The sequence below is a fragment of the Dipteris shenzhenensis genome, chromosome 15, assembly GCF_047967505.1.
Source record: "Dipteris shenzhenensis isolate YYH24624 ecotype China chromosome 15, Dip_SZ_1.0, whole genome shotgun sequence".
In the NCBI taxonomy this organism is placed as follows: domain Eukaryota; kingdom Viridiplantae; phylum Streptophyta; class Polypodiopsida; order Gleicheniales; family Dipteridaceae; genus Dipteris; species Dipteris shenzhenensis.
In genome coordinates, this window is record NC_141610.1 from 13,208,735 (window position 1) to 13,231,695 (window position 22,961).

General features: G+C 41.3%; 1 protein-coding gene across 2 annotated transcripts in view; it reads left to right on the forward strand.

Annotated features, from left to right (window-relative positions):
• The window catches only part of LOC147893388 (putative glycerol-3-phosphate dehydrogenase [NAD(+)] 1, cytosolic), a 53,364-nt gene extending 40,363 nt beyond the window's left edge, over positions 1–13,001 (forward strand). For both annotated transcript variants that reach the window (XM_087385743.1, XM_087385746.1), the window contains exon 5: positions 12,613–13,001. In XM_087385743.1, the coding sequence (XP_087241869.1) occupies positions 12,613–12,754 (142 nt within the window). In that variant the 3' untranslated portion in view covers positions 12,755–13,001. The remainder of the gene's footprint in view (positions 1–12,612) is intronic.
• Positions 13,002–22,961: the final 9,960 nt, after the last annotated feature.

The window sequence follows — 22,961 nt, forward strand, 5'->3', positions numbered from 1 at the left end:
GAATGAGAGAAGCGAATAGCTGGGTGAGTGCCTTGGTTGGTGGCGCAGATTTTCGAGGCTTGCAAAGGCTTGGCAGAAGAAAGGAATTCGGGACTCCGGGATATTCCAGGGAGCAGTTCTTTTCCCTTCCATACAAATTTTCAATTTGCAGTTTATTATTCCTGTACAGCAAAGGAGAATTTGAAGTGTGATATACTTTTGGGGTTTTTGACGTACGGAAAGAAGTTATTATTTTAAAAAAAAAAACTATTTTCCTTTTCGAAAGAATGGAGGCAGAGGGACAAGATTCCAGGGTGAATCCTGGTGAATCTAGAGCACGGTCTACACAACAAGTGTCCCATCACACAACGCCTACTCTGGTGGGTAGGAGTTGTGTACTAGAAGATGCTTTACAACAGATCATGAACCAAGAGCTTCAAGTGAACGTTGGTCAAAATGAAATTAGAGAAATGGTGCAAGCCTTGTCGAGCCTTGTCGGCTAGACCATCTAGAAATGAAAAGGGCAAAGCTCTAGCAGAGCCAGAGTCCAGTATACACTCATCAGAGCATGCGAAGGTCAAGGTACCTAATATTGCCAACTATAGACTGGAGAAGTACGTTGGTCGGATGACCGAGCGCAGTTTTGATGTGATCGAGGTTTGGTTACACAAGTGGGAAGAAGCCTTCGCCAATTGTGAAATCAGATCTGATCTAAAGAAAATCCGCGAGACCACTCACCTGTTTATTGAGGCAGCGGATAGGTGGTGGATAAAGCAACAGAAAGATCAGGTTGCCCCTACCACCTGGGAAGGGTTTAAGGCTGAATTTAAGAAACACTTTCTTCCACCTGACGAAGAGTCCCGAGCTTGGGATGCTTACAGAAACCTTTGCCAGAGGAATTTGTCGGTGGCAGAGTACACTGATAAGTTCAGGGAATGTGTTATGAAAATAACAGACCCTCTCCCTATGTCGGTTCAGTTGAAAGACTATATCTATGGACTAAACGACAAGATTAAAATGGAAGTTCGGGCTAAATATATAACTACATTAGATGAATCTATTGCAATAGCCCTGAACTATGAGGATGCCAGAGGCAGACCTAGTGGGTTTATGCAGGCAGGGACTCAGCATGAGTACCCGAGAAAAGGGGGATTTCAAAGGAAATGGACTTCAAAGACAAGTGTCTCGCAGCCAAGTGGCCAAACCAAGCAGGTGAAGCCGATTGAAGGACTAGCAAAGACAAGTATCACCGTTGGGGTGAAAAGGTAAGTAACTCCAATGGCAGCCCGGGCTTGGTCAAAGTCCTCGTTGACCCCTGAGCAAAAAGAAAAAGCTAGAAAAGAAGGATTGTGCTTCAGTTGCCTTCAGCGACATCAGTGGAAAGATTGTCCACTAAACAAAGACCGTCGCACGGCCAATATGATAATATCTGAATGCAACGTGGAAATGCAGGAGAGTCCCAATGCGGAATATATGCAGATGCAATTAGCGGGACCTTCTTAGAGGTTAGTACCTGTGTTGTTAAGTGTGTCTGTTACTAAGTTAGTAAGCGGTGCACCTGATAACATCCTTTCAAAGCCCGCAGCAACGGGGTATACGGTTTTCGATGAGCCCGAGTTGATCAAAATGAAAGGACAAGTAGCCAATCATGATGTGATTGTGTTGTTTGACTCAGCGTCAATGCACAATGTAATTAACTCGAAGCTTATTAAGAGGCTCAAGTTGAAAACTAGTTCGTCTGATTATGCTTATACGGTCAGGATGGCGGACGGAAGTTCAACTGAAGTATGGGACCAAAGGGTTACCTAGTTAGAACTTCGAATACAGGACTATGTTGAGAAGTTGGACTTTGAGTTGACCAGGCTTGATCACCCAGATATAGCCCTAGGTATGGCTTGGCATTTTTGGAAAAATCCATCCATTGATTGGAAAAAGCATATTTACCAGTTCAAGATGAATGGGGTAGAATATGTTTTGCGAGGTGAAAAGGATCTACCTCGAGGACCATTGATTTTAGCCATGGAAATTCGGAAGACTCCAAAAGAGTTTCTGTGTCTGTGTATAGCATCGGTAGAGTCAATTGGTGATGCATCGGCTAGCACTGAGGCTACCCAAGATGGGGAAATGGCCTAGTTGGCTAAAGAGATATCGGAGAAGTTCTCTGATTGTTTTGGGGATGAGTTACCTTATGGGTTACATCCAGAGCGGAATGTTCAACATAAAATTAAGCTTATCCCGGGGGCAGAACTTGTAAATAGGCCTCCCTATAGATTAAGCTTTACAGAAGAAGCTGAGGTGCGAAGATAACTGGAAGAATACCTCAAGCTGGGGCAGATTCAACCCAGTTTTTTACCTTTTACTTCGCCAGTGATATTAAAGAGGAAGAAAGATGATACTTTTCGCCTCTGTATAGATTACAGAGCATTGAATAATATCACTATTAAGCAGAGGTATCCGATGGCTCGGATCGATGATTTGTTAGATGCATTACATGGGGCCGTAATTTTCAGTAAGATAGATCTTAAGTGTGGCTACCATCAGATCCGTATTAGAGCCAAGGATGTGCATAAAACCGCTTTTAGAAGCAAGTTTGGTCATTATGAGTTTTTGGTAATGCCCTTTGGACTTATCAATGCTCCAGCTACATTCATCATGCTTATGAACAATTTACTATGTCCGTATATCGGAAAGTTTGTAGTACAGTTTATTGACGATATTCTGGTATTCAGTAAAAGTATTACTGAGCATCGCGAACACTTAAGAATAGTGTTCAATACTTTGAGGAAAGCCAGTCTTTATGTAAATAAGAAGAAAACTATACTGTGTATGGTTAGACTTGAATATTTAGGATTCATAATTACTCTAGAGGGGGTAGAAATAGGTCCAAAGAAAGTAGCTGCGATTCGATACCGAAGAGGCAAGGATAATAAAGTTGCTGATGCGTTGTCACGCATTATGCATAACATGAGTTTCACGGTGTTAGAGAGTGGTCTAATGGCCGAGATTAGAGAAACTCAAAAGGTAGACGAGTTCGTCCAGAGTCTATGGCCTAAGGCTCATGTATTGAAACTCGGGGAAAAGGATGACTTGGCATCCAGAAAAGGCCAATCTTGCATACAAACTTATGCAAGATATGCCATAAGGGATGGTATGCTAAAAAGGAATGGCAAGGTAGTAGTACCTAATTAGAATGATCTCAGGCAGAGAGTCATTCGACAATGCCATGATAGCCCATGTGTGGGACATCCAGGAGTCGAGAAGACATATGATCTCGTGAAGCGAGATTTCTTTTGGCCAAAGATGAAAAAGCATATTCATGAATATGTGACACGGTGTTTCTCGTGTCAGGTAAGTAAGGCCGAGCGGGTGAAGCCACCCGGACTTTTACAACCCTTGGAAATACCACTAAGTAAGTGGGAGAGCATTTCCATGGACTTTATCGTAGGGCTGCCTACGACATAAGGAGGGTATAATTCTATCCTTGTGGTGGTTGATCGTCTAACCAAGATGGCTCACTTCATTCCGACTAGAGAGTCTGTTAGTGTCCCGCACGTGGCGGATTTGTTTATCAGACATATATTTTGTCTGCATGGATTACCCAAATCCATAGTGTCAGACAGAGATGTCAAATTTACCAGTCATTTTTGGACTGCAGTATTTAAGACACTAAGGACTGAGTTGGGAATGAGTAGTGGGGATCATCCAGAAATGGATGGTCAGACAGAAAGAATCAACCAAATTCTAGAGAATATGCTTAGAGCATATGTGTCATTGAGGCAACATACATGGGACAAGTGGTTGCCATTGTTGGAGTTTGCCTACTATGATAGAAAACAATCTTCTACAGGGTTCAGTCTATTTGAGCTAAACTATGGTTATAGACCAGCGAATCCAACTATAGTTGGACTACCTCAGAAAGTGCCTAGTGCCGCAAACTTTGTGGTTCAGATACAGGAGATGCTAGTACTTGCGAGAGCTAACATCCGCCAAGCTATGGATAGAGCTAAGGCGTATGCAGATGAAAATCGATCCGCTAGAGAATTTAAGGAAGGAGAAAAAGTTTTTCTCAGAGTTCCTCCGCACTCTAAGTCTTTGACTGCAAGAGAGTGTGCTAAGTTATCACCTCGATATTGTGGGCCATGGTTAATTCTAAAAAGAATAGGCAAGGTAGCCTATAAATTAGAATTACCACCGGGGTGTAAGGTGCACCCAGTGTTTCATGTTTCTCATTTAAAGAAATTTTTGCATACTGGTGACTCACTAATCGAAGGTGTTGTTTTGTTTCAGGACATAGAGGATAATGCAAGACGCAAACTAACAAGAATCGTGGACCGAGGAAGAATGCAAGTGCGCAATCGGAAGATACCCACGGTGTTGGTTGCATGGCATGGTCTACCTCTATCGGAAGCTACCTAGTTACGGAGAGTGTTCCCAGATTTCATCATCGAGGACGTTGATGCTTGAAGAGGGAAGGAATGTTATGCTCTAGCCGAGATAGCATGACCTCGGAAGGCTCGATGGACATTTTCTCTTAGATGACCGACTTCTGTAATATTTCATGTGCGTAAATTAAATGGTCAAGGGAAGTAACTGGCAAGGTCCTAGGTGAGGGTGTATTGGCATCGACTAGGTGGTTCTGAGTGCTAAGGCCTAGGTACACCTAAATGTGTAAAAATGCCAAGGGGCAAATGTTTTAATTGTGCCCCAAGAGAGGGGTAAATGGTGTACCAAGCTAAAGGTCTAAAATGTTCACATGTGGCATGAGGGAACCATCTAGGGAATTGTGGGCTTGTGGATAAGCATAAGAAAAAAAAGTTACGTATCTTTATGGGCATGCAATCCATGAGAGACGCTGGGAGGATATTCAGGATGCCTACGCCTGTGAATTTTGTCCGTGAATCGACAGAGCAAAAGAGAGATTAGTTAGTGACTGTATCAGCTCCCTTTGTACTGAAATTCCATAACAAAATAGTCCACGATCTTGCCTAGTATCGTAGGATCTTTCTTCATCAATCGTTTGATTGCTTGAAATGTTGATGTTGGACTGAACTCCCAATCCAACCTTAGGGTTAGCTTCAGCTAGGGGATGGAGCTATGGGGCATAAAAGCTGCTGATATACCAGAAGTTTCAAATTAAATTAGAAACCTAGTAATACAGAAAATGCTTCATAATTTTTTTTTCAAGAATTTAAAAAAATGCTACAGTAATTATGGCTAGACCCAGGAATAAAAATGTAGTTTTACAAGCAGGAAATTAATTAACTCGATGGACATGAATGCAATTCAGAAATATCTTTGGGAAGATACTGCGATGCTTAGAAGGCATTTAATCTGCAATGTAAGAATCAGCTTACATGATTTAGAGGTGAAGAAGGGTAGGTGGGTGCGACCTAGGATCCCAAGAGGGGAAAGGATATGCAAAACCTGCCCTATAGGACATGTAGAAGATGAGCAACACATGCTTTGAAAATGTTAAGCATAGTGGCAGCATGGGTAACCTGAAAAACCTACTAGAACATCTAGCCCGAAAGCTTGGAAGCTACCTAAAAGAAGACTTGGAGCACCACAACAAAGTCGGTGGGTTAGCCACAAACTAGCTCAACAAATACTCACAACATAGAGCTTGATAGAGATTTCTTTCACCAGATGTAATTAATCACTATTTAGATTAATAGTAGTCACCAGTTCCATAGATCCTGAAGGGTCTCAAGAGGACTTTAATACAATCATATGATATCATCTCTCTCTCTCTCTCTCTCTCTCTCTCTCTCTCTCTCTCTCTCTCTGTGATGGCCATCAGACAGATAGGGGTCTCATCCCATCAGCTGAGGATTGAGACAGGGAGAGCCACAGGTACACCCTAAGTGCAACGAATCTGTAGACTATGCACATTGGAGGAGGTGGAGGTAGAGGAGCATTTTCTGTGCATTTGCCCTATTTACTACGAGATTGAAGTTTTATTGTTTGGTTGGGATTTAAAGCTTAGTAAGTACTTGGTTTGTCCTAGAGATTTTTAGAATCTTTCGAAACTCAGATGGCAGCTTATGCTCTAGTACTCATGAGAACATAGGCGTAGCTTTGCTTACTAGTTTCTTAGTTATTTTTTCCCTCATTTACTCAGAATTTTGTTTAAAGTCGCTTACAAACTCCCTTCTTTCCTTTGTTCTGCCGCTTATTCTATAAAATAATTTAATTTGTAAGATCCAATATACTATAGTCTTATGAAGGTAGTCAATACATACATGGTGGTAGAAAGTGTGGCTCAAAAGATTGATGGCAGATATTCGTGGACGTTTGCAGCCACGTACACCTATACTTACTGACAATCAAAGTGTTATTGCAGTAGCATGACATCCTATGTTTCGCACGTGCACAAAACATATTGAGATACATTATCATTGTGTCAAAGAGAGCCTGCATGCAGGAGAGATCAGTTTCATCTACTATCCTACACATCTAAATGTTTATGATCTTTTCACCTTTTCATCTAAATGCAAAGATTTAAGCATTCTTCCATTGGGTGATTGAGATCACTCTTTGTACACCAGGGCATTGTCATTGTTGGGGATATTGGAAATATTGTAATACTTAATGCAGGGGCCAATGAATTAATTAGTTAGGAGGGTTAGGGCTACTGTTTGTGGTTGAGTTTAGGGAGTGTGTTTAACCCTAGCCTGGGTTCACCTAGGGTTTTAGGATTTTTGTCATGTTGACTACCCATGTTTTTTCTTGCGCCATTATCTCCATCTCTCACATATGGTTGACTTCTGCTACCTACGACTCTAGAATGGCGCACTCATGTATGTCTGTCCATCCATTGCAAATCTGGCTTCTGCTCTCTAAGCCTCTCTATGGAAGCAAGATCCCATCTAAGAGCTCGCTCTCTCCGACTGGGTCTGTTAGCAGCTTAGTGCTTGTGCTTGAAGCTATGCATTGTTCCTCTGAATGGCATACGTTGTTTAGCCAGCCCATCCATCTTGTGGGACAGTATACTTCAATGTCAAGATTTGCACTATAGCATGTTGGACATCCTCCTCCTAATAAAGCTCATCTAGGATCCCCACTCTCGTCTGCAGAAGTTCGTAGTCTTTTTACACCGAATGCAAGACAATAGGAGCGTAGTCTTACATCGTCTTGTCTACCAAAATATAAGTGGAACTATTTCGAAGCATGGCCTAGTTGCCTCTGTAAAACTTTTCCAGCCTCTCCAAGAATTAATCATGGCATTGTTGGCGAAAAGAGTAATGGAGACTTTTTTGTAGCCTAGTAAAATTGGTCTCTTTCCATGGGTCTCATTGTCTATATGAGAAAATATAAATGCTTTGAAGTGCCTTGTTGCTCGGTTGGAAGTATCACTAAAAAGAAAGCACCTTGGTCGTTCTCCACAAGCTCTAGAATGCTGAAATCCGCTCGACGAATCCACGAGCTGACGTTGGAGGCTAGCAAGTAGTGGATTAGCACCAAAAGGGGCTCTTTGTTATTGGGAGTTAGAGCAGACACGTTCAAACCCTATCTTGAGGTCCTCAACCATGAATGCAATCTAAATCAGCCAGTCTTCAATCATCTCTCAAAGTCATGTAGGACAAATGTTGGGTTCTCTGAGATGCAAACTGTTGGAATATGGAAGCAAGAACTAGAACTAGAAACTAGAAATGAAATGACAAGACTGAAAAGACTAGAAATACCTTGAGAAGAGTGTAGACAAGACACGCTAGACTGATAGATTACAATGATGTGACCCATTAAATATATGGGCCAAAGTACAAGACATAAAGCAAGAGTGCTTATGGGATAATTGTAGAAGTGCCACATGGCACACACTCAAGACATAAAGACTAGACTTAGACTTAGACAAATGTAGATTAGGAAATAGTACACTTAGTGTGCACTTATCTCCAACACCCTCCTTAAGTGGACACTAGGAGTAAGACAGAAAGACAAGACTAGAAGACAGACATAAAGACTAATAGACTGAGAGACAAGATAGAAGACATGACAAAACAAAAAGATCCTGAGACACCCCTCCTCAAGCGATATCCTCATATGGGTCCACAAGGGTAGGGACAAGATGGATCTAAAGCACAGTCAGATTGATAGACAAATAGACTGACAAACAAGACTAGATAGATGCAGGAGCTAATGTAGAGGTTTTGGAGTAGCAGTCCCTCTCCCGATGATTATCACGGCCACAAATGATGCATGGATGAGCCTTGAAACAGTCCTTGTCCACATGATTAGTTTTGCCACAATGGGTGCAAGGCTTTCTTACCTTAGAACTTCTTTCTTTGCTAAAAATGTAGTGTCAGTTACCTTTCGTTGTTGAGTTCTTTCTTCCTCTTGGAGAGCAATGCAAAGGTTGAGAGGATAAGCTTGGACTTGAAGACTAAAGATGTCAATCTTGAAGCCTGTCTCTTACTTCCAATGGTGGAATCGGAACAAAAAGGAGTAAGAGATCTGCAATAACTTTTATGGGTCTATGATGCGTCCCAAGATTGTATTGTTGACAAGTTGTCGGAAAAGAGCGAATGTCCCTGAATATCTACCACATCATCAATGAACCGAATGCCCAACTTCGTGAGATTGTAAGCCTTGATTGATTGTTGTACAGCAAGAGAAGAGCAAAAAACCAGCACTCTAGTGAAGGCTTTACAGTCGAAGTTATGAAGCTATAGAAGCAGGATGGGGAGACCATTTGATGCGAGAGAGCACGTGCTTCCAGTCCTGAATCAAGGTAGTAGAAAATGGGCAGCCAGGTATTTTACCTTGAAACTTGCCAAGTACTACTTCCCATGGATCAACGAGCCAATGCCCATATAAGCATTTGTGCGCATCTGGCGACACAAAAACGCCAACATAATAAACCATGGTTGCTCTTCCTGAAAAAAAGTTGTGAGCATAGTGACCTTTCTTGCCAACACATGAAATTTGATGTTTAGAATATTCAAACCTCCATGCATCTTTGGAGAGCAAAGGAGGTCCATTTTGAGCAACCTCCAAGCTTTTTTATGAAGCTTAGTTTTCCAAAAAATCTCCATGGCTTGAGACATAAAAGAAGAGAGATCTCGAGATGACCAATGTAGTAAAGGCAGGTAAAACTGGACATAAGCCAAAACAATGGATTGGACAATTCGAAGCCGAACAGGTAAAGGCTAAGTGGAGATCTGTCAACATTTTAATTTGTCAAATACCTAAGACATTTGTTGCTTATTGTTGATTTTTCAGCCAATTGGATAACCCAAATGTCTTACTATGTGCTCACGATGAATAATCTGACCTGGCCAAAGAAGAGCATGCCAGTCACAATGCTTGAGAGGCAAGAGTTTTGATTTCTGAAAGTTAATATTTAGACCAGTCGCCAACCCAAAATCAGAAAGGGTATCCATCAATAAGCGAAGCTCCAAAGGACAATTCTTTGGCATAAAGAAAGAATCATCTGCATAAGCCTGTGCAATGAAAGACCGTGAGCCAGGAATCTGTAGCCCCACAGCTGTCCAGTATCATTTAGATGATCCATATAAAGAAGCAAAGGATGAGAAGCAATAGCATAGAGCAAAGCACTAAGAGGGCATCCCTGTCGAACTGACCGTCCTAGAGTCCAAGACTCAGACAAATGATTTCCTATAAAGCATTGAGTAGTGGAATCTGAGTAAAGCCAATAAATGACATTAACTAGCTTTGGCCCAAAACCAAGTCTAGACATGGTTTGATCTCGAGACATAATCCCATTGTACGGTATCGAATGCCTTTCCCACATCCAGCTGCATGACCAAAACATCTTGTGCTGAATATTTAGCATATTCCATTGCAGTGAGAGTATTGGAGATATTATCATGTATATTCCTTCTTGGAATAAAACCATATTGCTTGGGATGAAGGCCATGATGAAGAATATCCTTTATCCGGTGAACCAACATTTTAGCAATAAGTTTATATATAACAGGCATCAAAGTGATAGGTCTCCAGTCAGCCATAGTCTCACATAGGAGTTTTTTGGACACAAGCTTGACTAGACCATGCTTCCAAGCTGAAGGAAGATGTTGATGCTGCCTACATTAATGAGCTGCAAGATTGGACCCTTTAATTCAGCCCAGAATTGTCTTCTTTGTTTGAGAGGCATTGTCTTCTTTGCAGTCTACCAACCCTCATGAGAACATGAATTATTTTCCACTTGCTTGCCCTTTCCTTTATTCTTACTTTGAGCTAAAATGACTTGACTCCCTGTATGAATAGAAGGCTTTGTCCCTTTGGCTTCTGTCTTTTCCACATAAGTCTTCTGACCTCCTTTATTAGATGGCTAGGGAATGGCAGCTGGGGGAGGAGGATGAAGGATAGAGAGACACTCAAAAGCTAGGTGTCCAAACTTGTGACAAGAAAAACAAGCTCCATGAAAAATCCCCCATTTCAAAGTGAAATATTTATTTCCCAAATTAACACCCTCAATCTCAACAGCAATCGAAGGAGGGGTTGGTTATCAGTATCTTATAAGATGCAAAAGTGATTTTTACTACTTGTGGGACGAGAGGGACAGATCACTTGTCCCAATGTCATAGCTAAGCCAGGAAGCTTCAGCCTCATGTAATCTGGGAAATCAACCACTTCAACCCATACAAGGCAATGGTGCTTGATGAGATTTTGATAGTCCTTATTAGGAGACCAAGGCATGATATTCACCATCTAACGGCCAAAAAATAAAGAGGACATTTTAAGCATCTTTTGTTTTGTCAAGGCATCCAAGAGATGAACTTCATAAAATCCTTGAGAGGCAAAATAAACTCCTTCCACATAACAGCCACCTAATAGGGAATTAACCCAATGTCCCATATCATTAGCCGAAGGTAGTTTCCCAGGGAAAAAGATGATGATTGGAGTCTGAGAGAGCTTTTTCAGAGGATGCACAAGAGAAGGCAACTTCATTTTGTAAGTGAGTTCCAGAGCAGGTAGCATCCATTCTCTTCTACTCTGATGAAATTCCTCATTCAGCATGTCAAACACATAGGAAGCATCTTCAGATGAAGGGGCTATGGGGGGTAGAATCTCCCTTGATTGTCTTTTGGGTTATGGAGAGAACACCCTCTTTGCATAATGCTTATTTGTTTCTAGTCGGTTTAATAGAAAAGATTCAACGCTGAAATTGCAGTTAGATAATAAGCTATGAAATAGAGGGAGATGAGGGCCGAGACGAAAGGAACAGACGGGGCAGTAAAATCACAGTCGGGGTAGATAGTGAGCAAAGATGGAATATACACAGACGGGACGCGAACCAAGCGAGAGATGGAATACATAGACAGGACACGAACTAGACGGATCGGGCAAAAACCAAACTAGGGGCGGTGACGCTGGAGCGGCTGGGCCAAACTAGTTTCAATAGAGCAACAACAAGAGCTGGGCAGAAGGGCACTGGACTTGAACAGAGGGGCACGAGAACTTGGAGCGACGAAATCACTTGCGGGAATACTGTGGGCAGTCGAGACCTGCCACAATTTTTGCAAGACCTCAAACTTTCACAAGAGGATCTTGATGGCCGCGGTCACAAATCCAGAAGCTGCTCAAGTGTCAAATTGCTCATTTGGCACCTCGATCCCCATCACGGAACCTCTCTCTCTCTCTCTCTCTCTCTCTCTCTCTCTCTCCCTCTCTCTCTCTCACACACACACACACATACCACTCGTGCACACACACACAGATTGAGAGCCTTTCCATCTGCACACACACACACACGTGCGCGCGCACACGTACGCATAAGCACAAGCACGCACGCATGCACACATACATTTCACTTACACTTTATCTATTATGTGTATTGATATCTTTTGATGTTTGTCCCATTCTTTGGGATTGCTTTTTGTAATATAGTGGCAAATGGAGTGAAAAAGTGTCTGTCCCACTCCTAGGGACTGTTTTCTTTAATATAATGATGAATGGGTTTCAAAAATTAAAAAACAAAAAGTGCACACACACACGCACGCACGCACACTTACACTTTATCTATTATCTATATTGATATCTTTTGTTGTTTGTCCCATTCTTTGGGATTGCTTTTTGTAATATAGTGACAAATGGAGTGAAAAAGTGTGTGGCCCACTCTTATGGACTATTTTTTTAAATATAATGACGAATGGGTTTCAAAAATCAAAAAACAAAAAGTGCACGCACTTGTGCGTATGCACGCATGCATGCACACTTACACTTTATCTATTATCTATATTGATATCTTTTGATGTTTGTCCCATTCTTTGGGATTGCTTTTTGTAATATAGTGATAAATGGAGTGAAAAAGTGTGTCCCACTCTTAGGGATTGTATTCTGTAATATATTGACGAATGGGTTTCAAAAACAAAAAACAAAAAGTGCACACACACGCATGCACACTCACGCTCGCACACACACTTACACTTTATCTACTAGCAAGATCTCAACATGGTCCATGCACAGTTAGTAAAGTGTAATTGTCATTAACTTATTACAACCCTAGCTATCACAACATGTGCACATCCCCAAACTCCACGTACTACGCATGCCTCCCCCTTCCCCAAAATAACTCTAGTTTTTAGCACACCTATGCATGTGCACCAGCTGAGAGAGAGAGAGAGAGAGAGAGAGATGCTGATTGCTCAAAATTTACATTTGGGGCAGGGAATCTTCCATAGAAGCAATCTTGAAAGCATTAAGGGATGAAAACATGTATGATCCAAGGCATCGAATAGAAATTGTTCAAGACAAGGGCTTCTACTTGCCTCAACTTCTTGGACATCGACATGTATCACAATCGGATTGATGTTATAGAGCTATTTCATTTAAGTAAATAGTTAAATCCTTCTTTGAACTTTCATGGAGCATTTATGAAGAAAGTTCTAATCCTTGGGGGAATTCCTCAATGGCCTTTGTTTGACATTTAGTTTAGATAGAAGCATAGTATGTCACTTGATTTGAGGACATGCTGGTTTTGACACTAGCTCTCCCGTTGATAGTGTATGAAGTGAAATTGGTTTTTCTTTCGGAGAAATTTGTCAGATGTACATAATGCCAAGACATTGTACATGCTTATACAATTCTTATTAAAACACACTGGGTAATTCGTTGTGCAAGCTTCTAGTTGTGTTGGTGTAACTTTCCATTCTCGTACTATGCTTTTAATTTTTCCATAGCTTTGAACAACTTATATAAACCTTGTCTTTTGTTAAGAGTTGGCATGCTCATGGGTGGGCCTTTTTTTGTGGGCTATAGTGACCTCTTAATTTCTCACTAAAAATGGACATACGAACCATACCTAGTTGTTCATTAGGCTTGGGGTTTGATATGGTCATGTTCTATGATATTTCAGACATAAACAGTTTAGGTTAAGTGAAACACGTTCCACTTATTAACTCATAGAATGCACATGACATCCAATTCTCAATATAGCAGTTGGACGCTGTAGGTGTAGAGTGTGGAGATATGCCTTGCAAAAGAAAAAACAAGTGTTTATAGTTCTAGCTAAGCAAATTTTTCCTTTTGTGTCTCTATGGTACAAGTGGTGAAATGGGTAAATGATCTTGTGGCCTTAATAGCTGGAGATCAAGTACCAAGTACAATTAAGTGCTTTCTTTTACACCTCAATTGTACTTGTGGGGTAGCACTTATCTTGTGTTAGCTTAGTCACATTACACAATTTTGGCAGTATCACGGCACCAAATCTTGCACCTTGATCTTTAGAAGGTATTTGACAAGCAATGATGCACAGATAAGTGTTGCTTAGCATGACCAAGTGCTTGGCATAATGGGAGTACCTACTAAGAGTAAGAAAATGGCTTCTTGTACCCTATCCCCTACATCAATAGATGCATAGACTCGATTTTTAGAGAAACTATCCTTAATTCTAGAAGGCGCTCTTTTGCAAATGGGATAGGAGTTGAAATCAAAAGTGAGTGTCTCCTAATGGCTCTTCCAAATTATATTCAATTAATTAGTGTCTACTCACATCAAATTAAGCTTTTTAACGTAAGCTAAAAGTTAATTAATATAATCTCCCCTCCGCCTCCCTTTTGCCTCGCAGCCACCTTCTCACACATACTCCGCCTAGCCTTGCCTCGCCAATCCCTTGCACCCCCATTGAGCATTGGAATGCCTATCCTCCGGGCAGTCCTTTGCACCCCCACTCCTCCTTGCCTCGCCATCTCCCTGCCCCTCCACTCTTGTCTCCATCGCCTCAGCCCCTTGCCCCTCTCTCCCTCCCTTTGGCTGTGGCCCTCATGGACCCCTCCCCTCGTCTGCCCCCCCCCCCCCCCCCCCCTCCCCTATATACACTTGCCATGAAATTTCTCGAAATAGACCCCTTCAGCCTTATGTCAATTCTGCCCACCCTTCAGAAAACATGCCGTCGGGCAGATGAAGGATCGCGCATAGGTCATACCGTCGGGCCTGGGGCTACCGGCAGCCCCCGGACCCTGCCGCTGGGGGCTTTGCCCCCAGACCCCCACCGGGGGCCTGCGCCCCCCGGACCCCCTGCTATCGGGGGGGCTATCGCCCCCCCGAACCCCCCCTTTGTGCAGATGGGTATCTACTCTTGGCTCCTAAGCCGTCTCATAACCATCTGGTCTACTCTAAGACCCCTTCCAGTGTCTAAACTGGGGATCCCTCCCAATATCTGATACCCATCATGGCTTCTCCTCATATGGGGGCCTTACAACATTGGGTACACAGAATATTGGTGGGTTACATGAGAGGTGGACATTTGAGCTAGCCGTCTCATAACCATCTGGTCTACTCTAAGACCCCTTCCAGTGTCTAAACTGGGGATCCCTCCCAATATCTGATACCCATCATGGCTTCTCCTCATATGGGGGCCTTACAACATTGGGTACACAGAATATTGGTGGGTTACATGAGAGGTGGACATTTGAGCTAACTCTAACATTTATACCTCAACATTCTATCCTTAACAGGATATGGCCAGTGTCATGCTCAATCAAGCTAGTAGCATATACAGAGTGCTGATTTAAAAAAATAAAAAGGGGCATCATCCGACATCTATGCTTCAGTGTTGCCTCTCTGAAAGTGGGAAAACGGGTTAACATATTAATCTTTCCTATGTGAAACTGAGGGAGCTTGAAAATAAACCCTTGTGCATTAGGGAAATCTTGAGCAGCATCATCAAGAACATCAACATCCTGATCAGTGATAGCAACAGCAAACTGAGAAGGAACACCCTAATAAGGGTTAATAGAAACATCCTGTACAGCATGGCTATGAGTAGCAATACCTTGATTAGTGGCATCGGCAGGAGTTTTAGCAGTAGCACCTGGAGTGCGGGCAGTCCTATGATAGTACTAAGGGGGTTTTTCATGAGAAACATCCAAAGTGCATCCTTACATTAGTCTACATAGCTTTGTGAAGTATGAGCCAAGCTAAGCAAGACATTTTCTCAAGTACTTATTGTTCCATAGCTTTCCAAATCTTTCATACCATTTATCTCCACTATCATGTAAATGTCACTTCACATTTAGAGTTCGAAAGATGTCCTCAGTATCAGAAGATGGAGTGGGAATTGGGAGACTTGAATCAATACCCACCCAGCTAAATTCCTTGTGATAAATTAAGCAATTACCTCCTTTCCACTCTGTGTTATCTTGCCAGACTTCTAACTTGTTTAAGATCGACATCTAACACGGATTGTTTCAAACAAACTCCCTTCTAATTTTTGGCCATGTTTTTCATCTAATCTACTTGTTCCATAATTTCCCTTGAGTTTGAAGACCTTTCTTAAACATAATTCTGGCGCGGAGGAACTTAATCATCATTGAGTTGAGCACTTCTAAAAATGTTGGACACCTAGATAGAATCAATAGCCATAAAGGCCCCCTTTCTAGAGAATAGCAAATAGGCCTTTATTTCCTCAAAAGTTTTCCAAATAGATTGCCAAAGAGGACTCCCTTTGGTTTTGCAAGGTTCATAATTGCACAAGGCAAAAAGAGGGGGGTAGTTTTTCCACTTAGGAGCCTTGACTAGTCTGACTAGCCTCATGTTTCTTAAAAGAAGATGTGCCCAATCATAGTTCTGGGTTCATTATGGCCCTTAATCACCATGCAACATAATTTTCTGTTGGCTAGTGCTATATCAAGGCCACCTTCTTTCTTATCCTTGATACAAAAAGACCATCTCACCTTGGAAATTCTAGAGTTTCCCCCCTAGAGGAAGGATTTCCAAATCTTGATGAATCTATCAAGGCTAGATTTGCAAGACAAGTTGAAAATGGAGATAGAATTTATGCAATGGTTGAGCACCAACCTTCTACATGTAAGATTGGCTTGGAAGCCCCTTCATTGATCCACCTTCTTTTGAAATCTATCCATACACCAATCCTACCTTTGTTTCATAGATATGTCAAAGCACATAGGGATTCCAAGCAACCTGAAAATAGTACCCTTATTAATAATTTGGCATCCAAGTCCTTTTAGAATTTCTTGTTCACCCGCCTTGACGGTAGCATACCCAATCTTTGTGTGATTAATCCTAGAACCAGAGGCCTTACAAAATATGTCCAGATATTTCATAGTGCATTCCACATCCTGTATTGTATTTCTAGGTGTGAGGGTGGTGTCATGTTGGCAGACTAGCTATTTTTCATAGGCTAGTTCTATGCCTCTAATTCTTCCTTCCTTAACCTCACATTTGAGTAGCAACCCGTTGCAATTGCAAAAACCAAGGGGGCAAGGCAGCATCCTTGTCTAATTGACCTCTTTAATGGAAATGACTAACTCATGTCTCTATTGACATAGATTTTATTAATCAATAGGAGTTTCACATAAAAAACAAAAAGGGCCCCAAACCCATATCCTACAAGGACTGAATAAGGAAGTCCCACTCTTCTCAAGAAGGTTTCTTCCCTTAATGAATCCTTTTTGCTCATGTAATGTCCACTCATCCATTTTCTTTTGAACCCTGACAGCCAAAGCTTTGGCAACGATCTTATAGCTACAGTTGTGCATAGCTAGGGGCCTCCAGTTTCTAAGTTCATCCTTAGGTCCTTCTTTGGGAATGAGCTTAATACCCCCTCCATTAATGTGTCATGGTAGAGCTCCATTTTTGACACTTAGGTAAGGCCCAACCACATCCCAAAATTCCTTGTAAAACTCAATTGGCAAACTATCATTTGTAGGAGTTTTCCCATTAGCCATGTAGAAACAGCTTCTTTTAGTTCTTCCAAGGAGAGAGGTCTCTCAAGAAGGCCTTGTCAAACATCTGCATTCTCTCTCACAACCTGGCATATTTCTCTAGCTCTTTGTACCTCCTCATCTGGTATAACAAAATAAGAGAGAAAACCTTGGAAGCGACTCTAAACTAACTTGTTGTCATCCCTCTTGAGTAGAGGGAGTTCTTCATTTTCTCTTTTCCTTCTTATGAGTTTGAAAGTTTCTTTCATTGGTCTATCCAACGTCCCTACCAACCAATCTCTAAAGCACACCGTAGTGTCATTTAAAATCAGCTTCTCCTATCTTCTAAGCTCCTTCCTTGCTTCTAATAGTGCAACTTGTGCACAAGTATCTTCCTATCTAGACAGGGCATCTAAAGCCTTTGTCTTTTCCTGAATTTTGCCATCCTCAGAGCTCTAATTTATGCCATGTTCTTCCTAGTAGTTTTGAGCATACTCTGAGTATTCTCTATAGCTACTTCCCATGATTTTGAAATAGGTTTATTTTCAAAAAAGGCTAAATCCTAAACTGTTTTAACCATATCCTAAACACTCTTTAAGGTGAAAAGCTTTGGATCTACCTTAAACTAGGAGGAGCATCTTTGGCCAAAACCAAAATCACAATAGAGGGAAACTAGTTTATGATCTGACATTGTGAAAAATGAGTGTGCCTAAGTCTATATAGAGCTCATGCTACTCAAGAGTCCCTAGGAAACATAAAATCTGTCAAGTCTAGCCTCCCTCCTAAATTCACCAACTTGACTATTACACCAGGTGAATTTAGCCTCTAAATCAGAGTCAAGTAATTGAAGTTGATCTTTGAATTCTTTCCAAGACTTTAATTCTGAACCCCTGATTACTGTCCACTTTTCTAGCCATCTACCTCTTTTTCTTTCCACCATATTGAAATCTCCAATGGCAAAACAATTCCTCTTGCAACAACAAGAGAGTCCCACATTGTGTTTCTGTCTGCAATAGAGTTTGGGGCATAAGTAGAAATAACTAAGAATTTATGTCCCTTCATTAAGCATTTGAGCACTAACCATTTGTTCTGGGCATCTATTAAAACCTGAAGCACACTTGCATTGTAGAGAGAAAGAACTCCAACAACAGTACCCCCCTTCCCTTCATCATGAGAAGTGCAATATCAGTTTCTTCTTCTATCAATTGACTTAAGTCTACTTTCTAAATAGGAACCAGAGATCTTGACCTCTTGAAATGCTAGTAAATTAGTAGAGAGGGGTTTAGCTCTAAGTCAATGATCTATCTCATCTCCTCTACCATGATCAGGTAATCCCCTAACATTAAGAGTCAAGAAAGACAAAGATTTATCTAGCATTCTTTTTTTGCCCCTTTTTAGGACTCGGGTTAATTTACCTGAGGGGAAGCTACCTTGGCTTGAGATTGCCTTCTTTTATTTTGCACAATTGTGAAAACCTTACATTGTTTAGTGTCCTCCTTGCTAACGGGACTAGCCTTAGTCTTCTCCTCTTCTGAATAATCTCTCTCTCTCTCTCTCTCTCTCTCTCTCTCTCTCTCTCTCTCTCACACACACACACACAAAATTCTTTTGCCCCTTTTGAGTTCACCCAATTAAATTTTTTACCTTTACCCTCTTGGAAAACCACCCTCTTTTTACTACTTTTTATTGCTCTCTCTACATAGTTCTCTCTCTTATATCCCCTCTCTTTCTATCTAATCCTCTCCTCCCCCTCTCCCTAACCAAACCCTAGTTGTCCTCTCCCCTCCCCTCTCTCTCTCTACATCCTTTCTCTCCCTCTATCCTCTCTCTTTACTTAATTATCTCCGCTAACTACTACTTCAACCCCTAAAATAGTCTCCCTAACCACTCTCCTTCTCTCTCTCTCTCTCTCTCTCTCTCTCTCTCTCTCTCTCTAGCTCTCTCTCTATCCTGTCTCTAATTTTGCCCCAACTATTTCTCTCTCTAACCTTCTCCTCACTCTCTCTCCTAAATTTCCCCTAGCCCACTCTATCTCTAATCGTCATGCCCTCTCTCCTTCCGAATTTCCCCCTCTCCCATCCCATTTGGGTATAACTGGAGTCCCTTATGCAATGAAGGTCATGGGTCATAAGCAGGCTAGTAGTCTAATTAAATATGATAGGAATGAGCGTGTAAAGATTGATACTGATTTGGAATTTGCGGCTAACCTTTATGATGAGCATGGTTGTTCATGGAATTATGATGATGTGAAAAAGAATTAGGAGATTTATAGTAGGAAAGTTGATGGTGTTTTTATTAGGAAAATGGAGGCTCTTTGAGGTCTCTGTTTTGTGCACAATAGAGTTGATCTTTTTTGGGACAACAAATCCAAATTTGTTGGAACTTAAGTTTGAAGCAACCATTTATAAATTTGTCAGTTCCAGTGGACTCAAGAGGTCCTAAAATCTCTATGTTGCTCATCATTTGCATTTTGGTGGTGTTTACAAACAGACCTGTTTGCTAAAACGTTTTTTGATCCATGTGTTTGTTGAATCCGGTGATTGGGACTACGATTTTCAAAACTGTCTGTTCCATTGCATTCTAGAGGCCCAATAACCCCTACTTGTCAATCCTTCTGCGATCCCGTTGATATTTGGAGAAGTTCTATCTCTCTAAGACGTTGAATCATCTTCTTTTTTTCTCACTGTAAAAAAATCATTCAAAGGTTCAATTTCACGTCATCAACTACAAGGGTTGACTGGCTTTTACTCCCTCACTGAATAAGATTTTGGAGTTGCAGCAAAAAGGAGAAATGTGTAGATTGCATCATTGAGTCCGGATATGTGGTAATATTCATGTTTTGATGCATCTCATGATTTATTTTGTAGCATCGATCATTGCTATGAGACCGTGATTTTGGGCATACCTTATGCAAATCACTCTAGTTGAAGTTTGATCTGTGTGCGCTCAAGTATTCGTGGTTTGGATTGGGTCATCACAGATGCTTTACAGGCTATTTGGATGCATTGTGGTCCTTGTTGAATTCACTAATAGGCCTAGATTGCATTGTGGGATGCTATTTTAATGAACGCTTTGCACATGGATACTATTTTATGTTGAGGGACAACTTTGACACATTGCAATTGATGCACTACTAGTGCTATGCTCTCTTGGATGAGATATTGTTGATGCATATGCCCATGGACGATGTTTATGCTTGAGGCATTTGGCACTTATTGGCGTTTGGATTGCCATTGCAGTTGGCATTTTCTTTTGGGCCAGATTTGCTCATATGGATGCATAGTGTATGCACATGAGCTAGTTGCATTTTTATTCTTTGAGCTTTGAGTTTTGGTGATATTGCACTCTATTCTAGCATACACATTTGGGAGCACCTGGTATTTGGTGTGAATCTTTCTTGCAGGCACTAGCATTTGGGATTTTTCTTTATTTGCATCATGGGATCCTCTTCCATGTTTGAAAATGAGTTTTTCAACGTTTAAAAGTTTGATGGGCCAAACTTTTCTCTATGGAAAGAACAAATAAGGGATGTGCTTATTCAAAAAAAGCAGATTAAACCCTTGGAAGGGATTGCAGCTAAGCCCGTAGCTATGTCTAAGGATGATTGGAATGAGTTGGATGCATTAGCAAATTCTACTGTTAGACTTCATCTTGTAGAGTTAATTTATTTCACAGGAGTAAATGAGAAGACTATGAAAGAGTTGTGGAAGAAATTATGTGCCATTTATGAGAAGGAAACTGCCTCTAATAAAGTTTATCTTGTGAAGAGGTTGTTTGAGCTGCAGATAAAGGAAGGGGTCTCTATTGCTTCTCACTTGAATGAATTCAATAATATTTTCTACCAGCTTCACGCTCAGAAGCTGAAATTTAATGCGGAGAATAAGGCAATAATCCTCTTGTGCTCATTGCCATCCTCATGGGATACCTTCTGTACAGTTGTCAATAACTCTGCACCTAGTGGAGTACTGAAGTTTGATGATGTTGTGGGTAGCTTGTTGGCCGAGGAGATTAGACGAAAGTTTATGAATGGCAACAAGCAGGATGTATCCTGAAATGTGCAAAGGGGAAGATCACAGTTCAGGGGGAAGTCTCGAGAAAGAGGGAAGTCTCGTAGCAAATCTAGGCCATAGAACATTGAGTGTTACCATTATGGCAGGAAAGCCCACATGAAACAGGATTCCTACAAGCTGAAAAGAGAGAAAAAGAATGCAAATTGGGGTGCAAATAAGAAGGAAGAGATTCCAAGGGAGGGACAAAGGAAAAGTGAAGATCAAGGAGATCAATGCAGTCATTGAATGACATTATCTTCATGTCTAGTCTACCTGCAGAGTTGCTTACCACTTCAGATGATGCATATTCCCAGGATTGGATTTTGGATTCCGGTGCTTCATTCCATGTTACTCCCCATAGGGAATGGTTCTCCACTTATGACAGTGGAAAGACAGGTTGTGTGCATCTTGGAAATAACTATGCATGTATTAGTGGGAGCAGGTGACATAACGTTTTCTTTTGAAAATGGGTCCGCTTTTGTTTTGACAAATGTGAGACATGTGCCTTATCTGACCAAGAGTCTCATTTCAATGGGTTAGCTAGACAATGCTGGTTTTTAAACCATCTCTAGTTTTGGGAGTTGGAAAATTTCGAAGGGCTCTATGCTTTTGGCTAGGGGTGCCAAGTGTGGGACTCTGTATCCCTTACATGTATTAGGGTTGTGTCTGATCATGTTATTGCAATAACTGAACAACCACGTACTTCTTTGTGGCATTGTCAGTTAGGACAAATGAGCCAAAATGGAATGAAAATCTTATGCCATTTGTGTTATGTACCGCATTTAAGTTTTTCTGACTTTGAATTTTGTGAGCATTGTCTTTATGGGAACCAGAATAAATCAGCCCATAAAAGAAGGCGAAAGAAAGAGATTGAAAAGCTTGATTTTATGCATTCATACATATGTGGTCCCATGCCTACACGGTTATTATGCAAGGCTGAATACTATGTGACATTCATTTATGATGCAACTAGGAAAGTGTGGCTTATGCTATGCTTCGGAAAAGCGATGTGTTAGAGGTATTTTAGAAATGGTTGAATTTGGTTGAAAATTAGTAAGGTAGAACACTTAGATGCTTACAAATTGATAATGGTGGAGAGTATCTCTCTCACAACTTTCAACATTTTTGTGTTACACGTGGGATTAAGAGGGAGCTCACATCCCCTCGTACTCCAAAACAAAATCCAGTTGCAGAAAAGATGAACTGCACTATTTAGGAAAGGTTGCAATGTATGCTTTCCAATGCAAGTCTTTCTAGTGGTTTTTGGGCTGAGGCAATGAAGACTGCAGTGTATGTGATCAATAGATCACCTAGTAAGAGTTTGGATGGTTGGATTCCTAAAGACGCATAGAGTAGCAAGAAGCCCTCTTACTCTCATTTGTGTATATTTGGGTGTGAGGCATATGCACATGTGCCAAAAGAGCTTCGGAAAATGCTAGATCCTAAGTCTAGGAAATGCATCTTTCTTGGTAATGGTGAAAGTGGAGAGATGGGCTATCATCTCTAGGATCCAAAAGCAAAGAAGATAATACAAAGCCATGATGTGGTATTCAATGAGAAGAAGACGCATAAGACACCCATGAGGGATGTGGAATGAGGAGAATCACTTTCAAGGATGTGAGTCCACCCATATATGTTGATAGACAGCAAGTTGTTCATGCATCGAATGTGTAGCAAATGGTGCCACCTAGTACTCCCACAGGCACACAATCAAGGGCAGATGATGGATCATCTATTGGTGGAAATGATGAGCCAAATGTGGCTAATATGCAGGTGGGACAGCAAGTTGAAATGACCTTGGAAA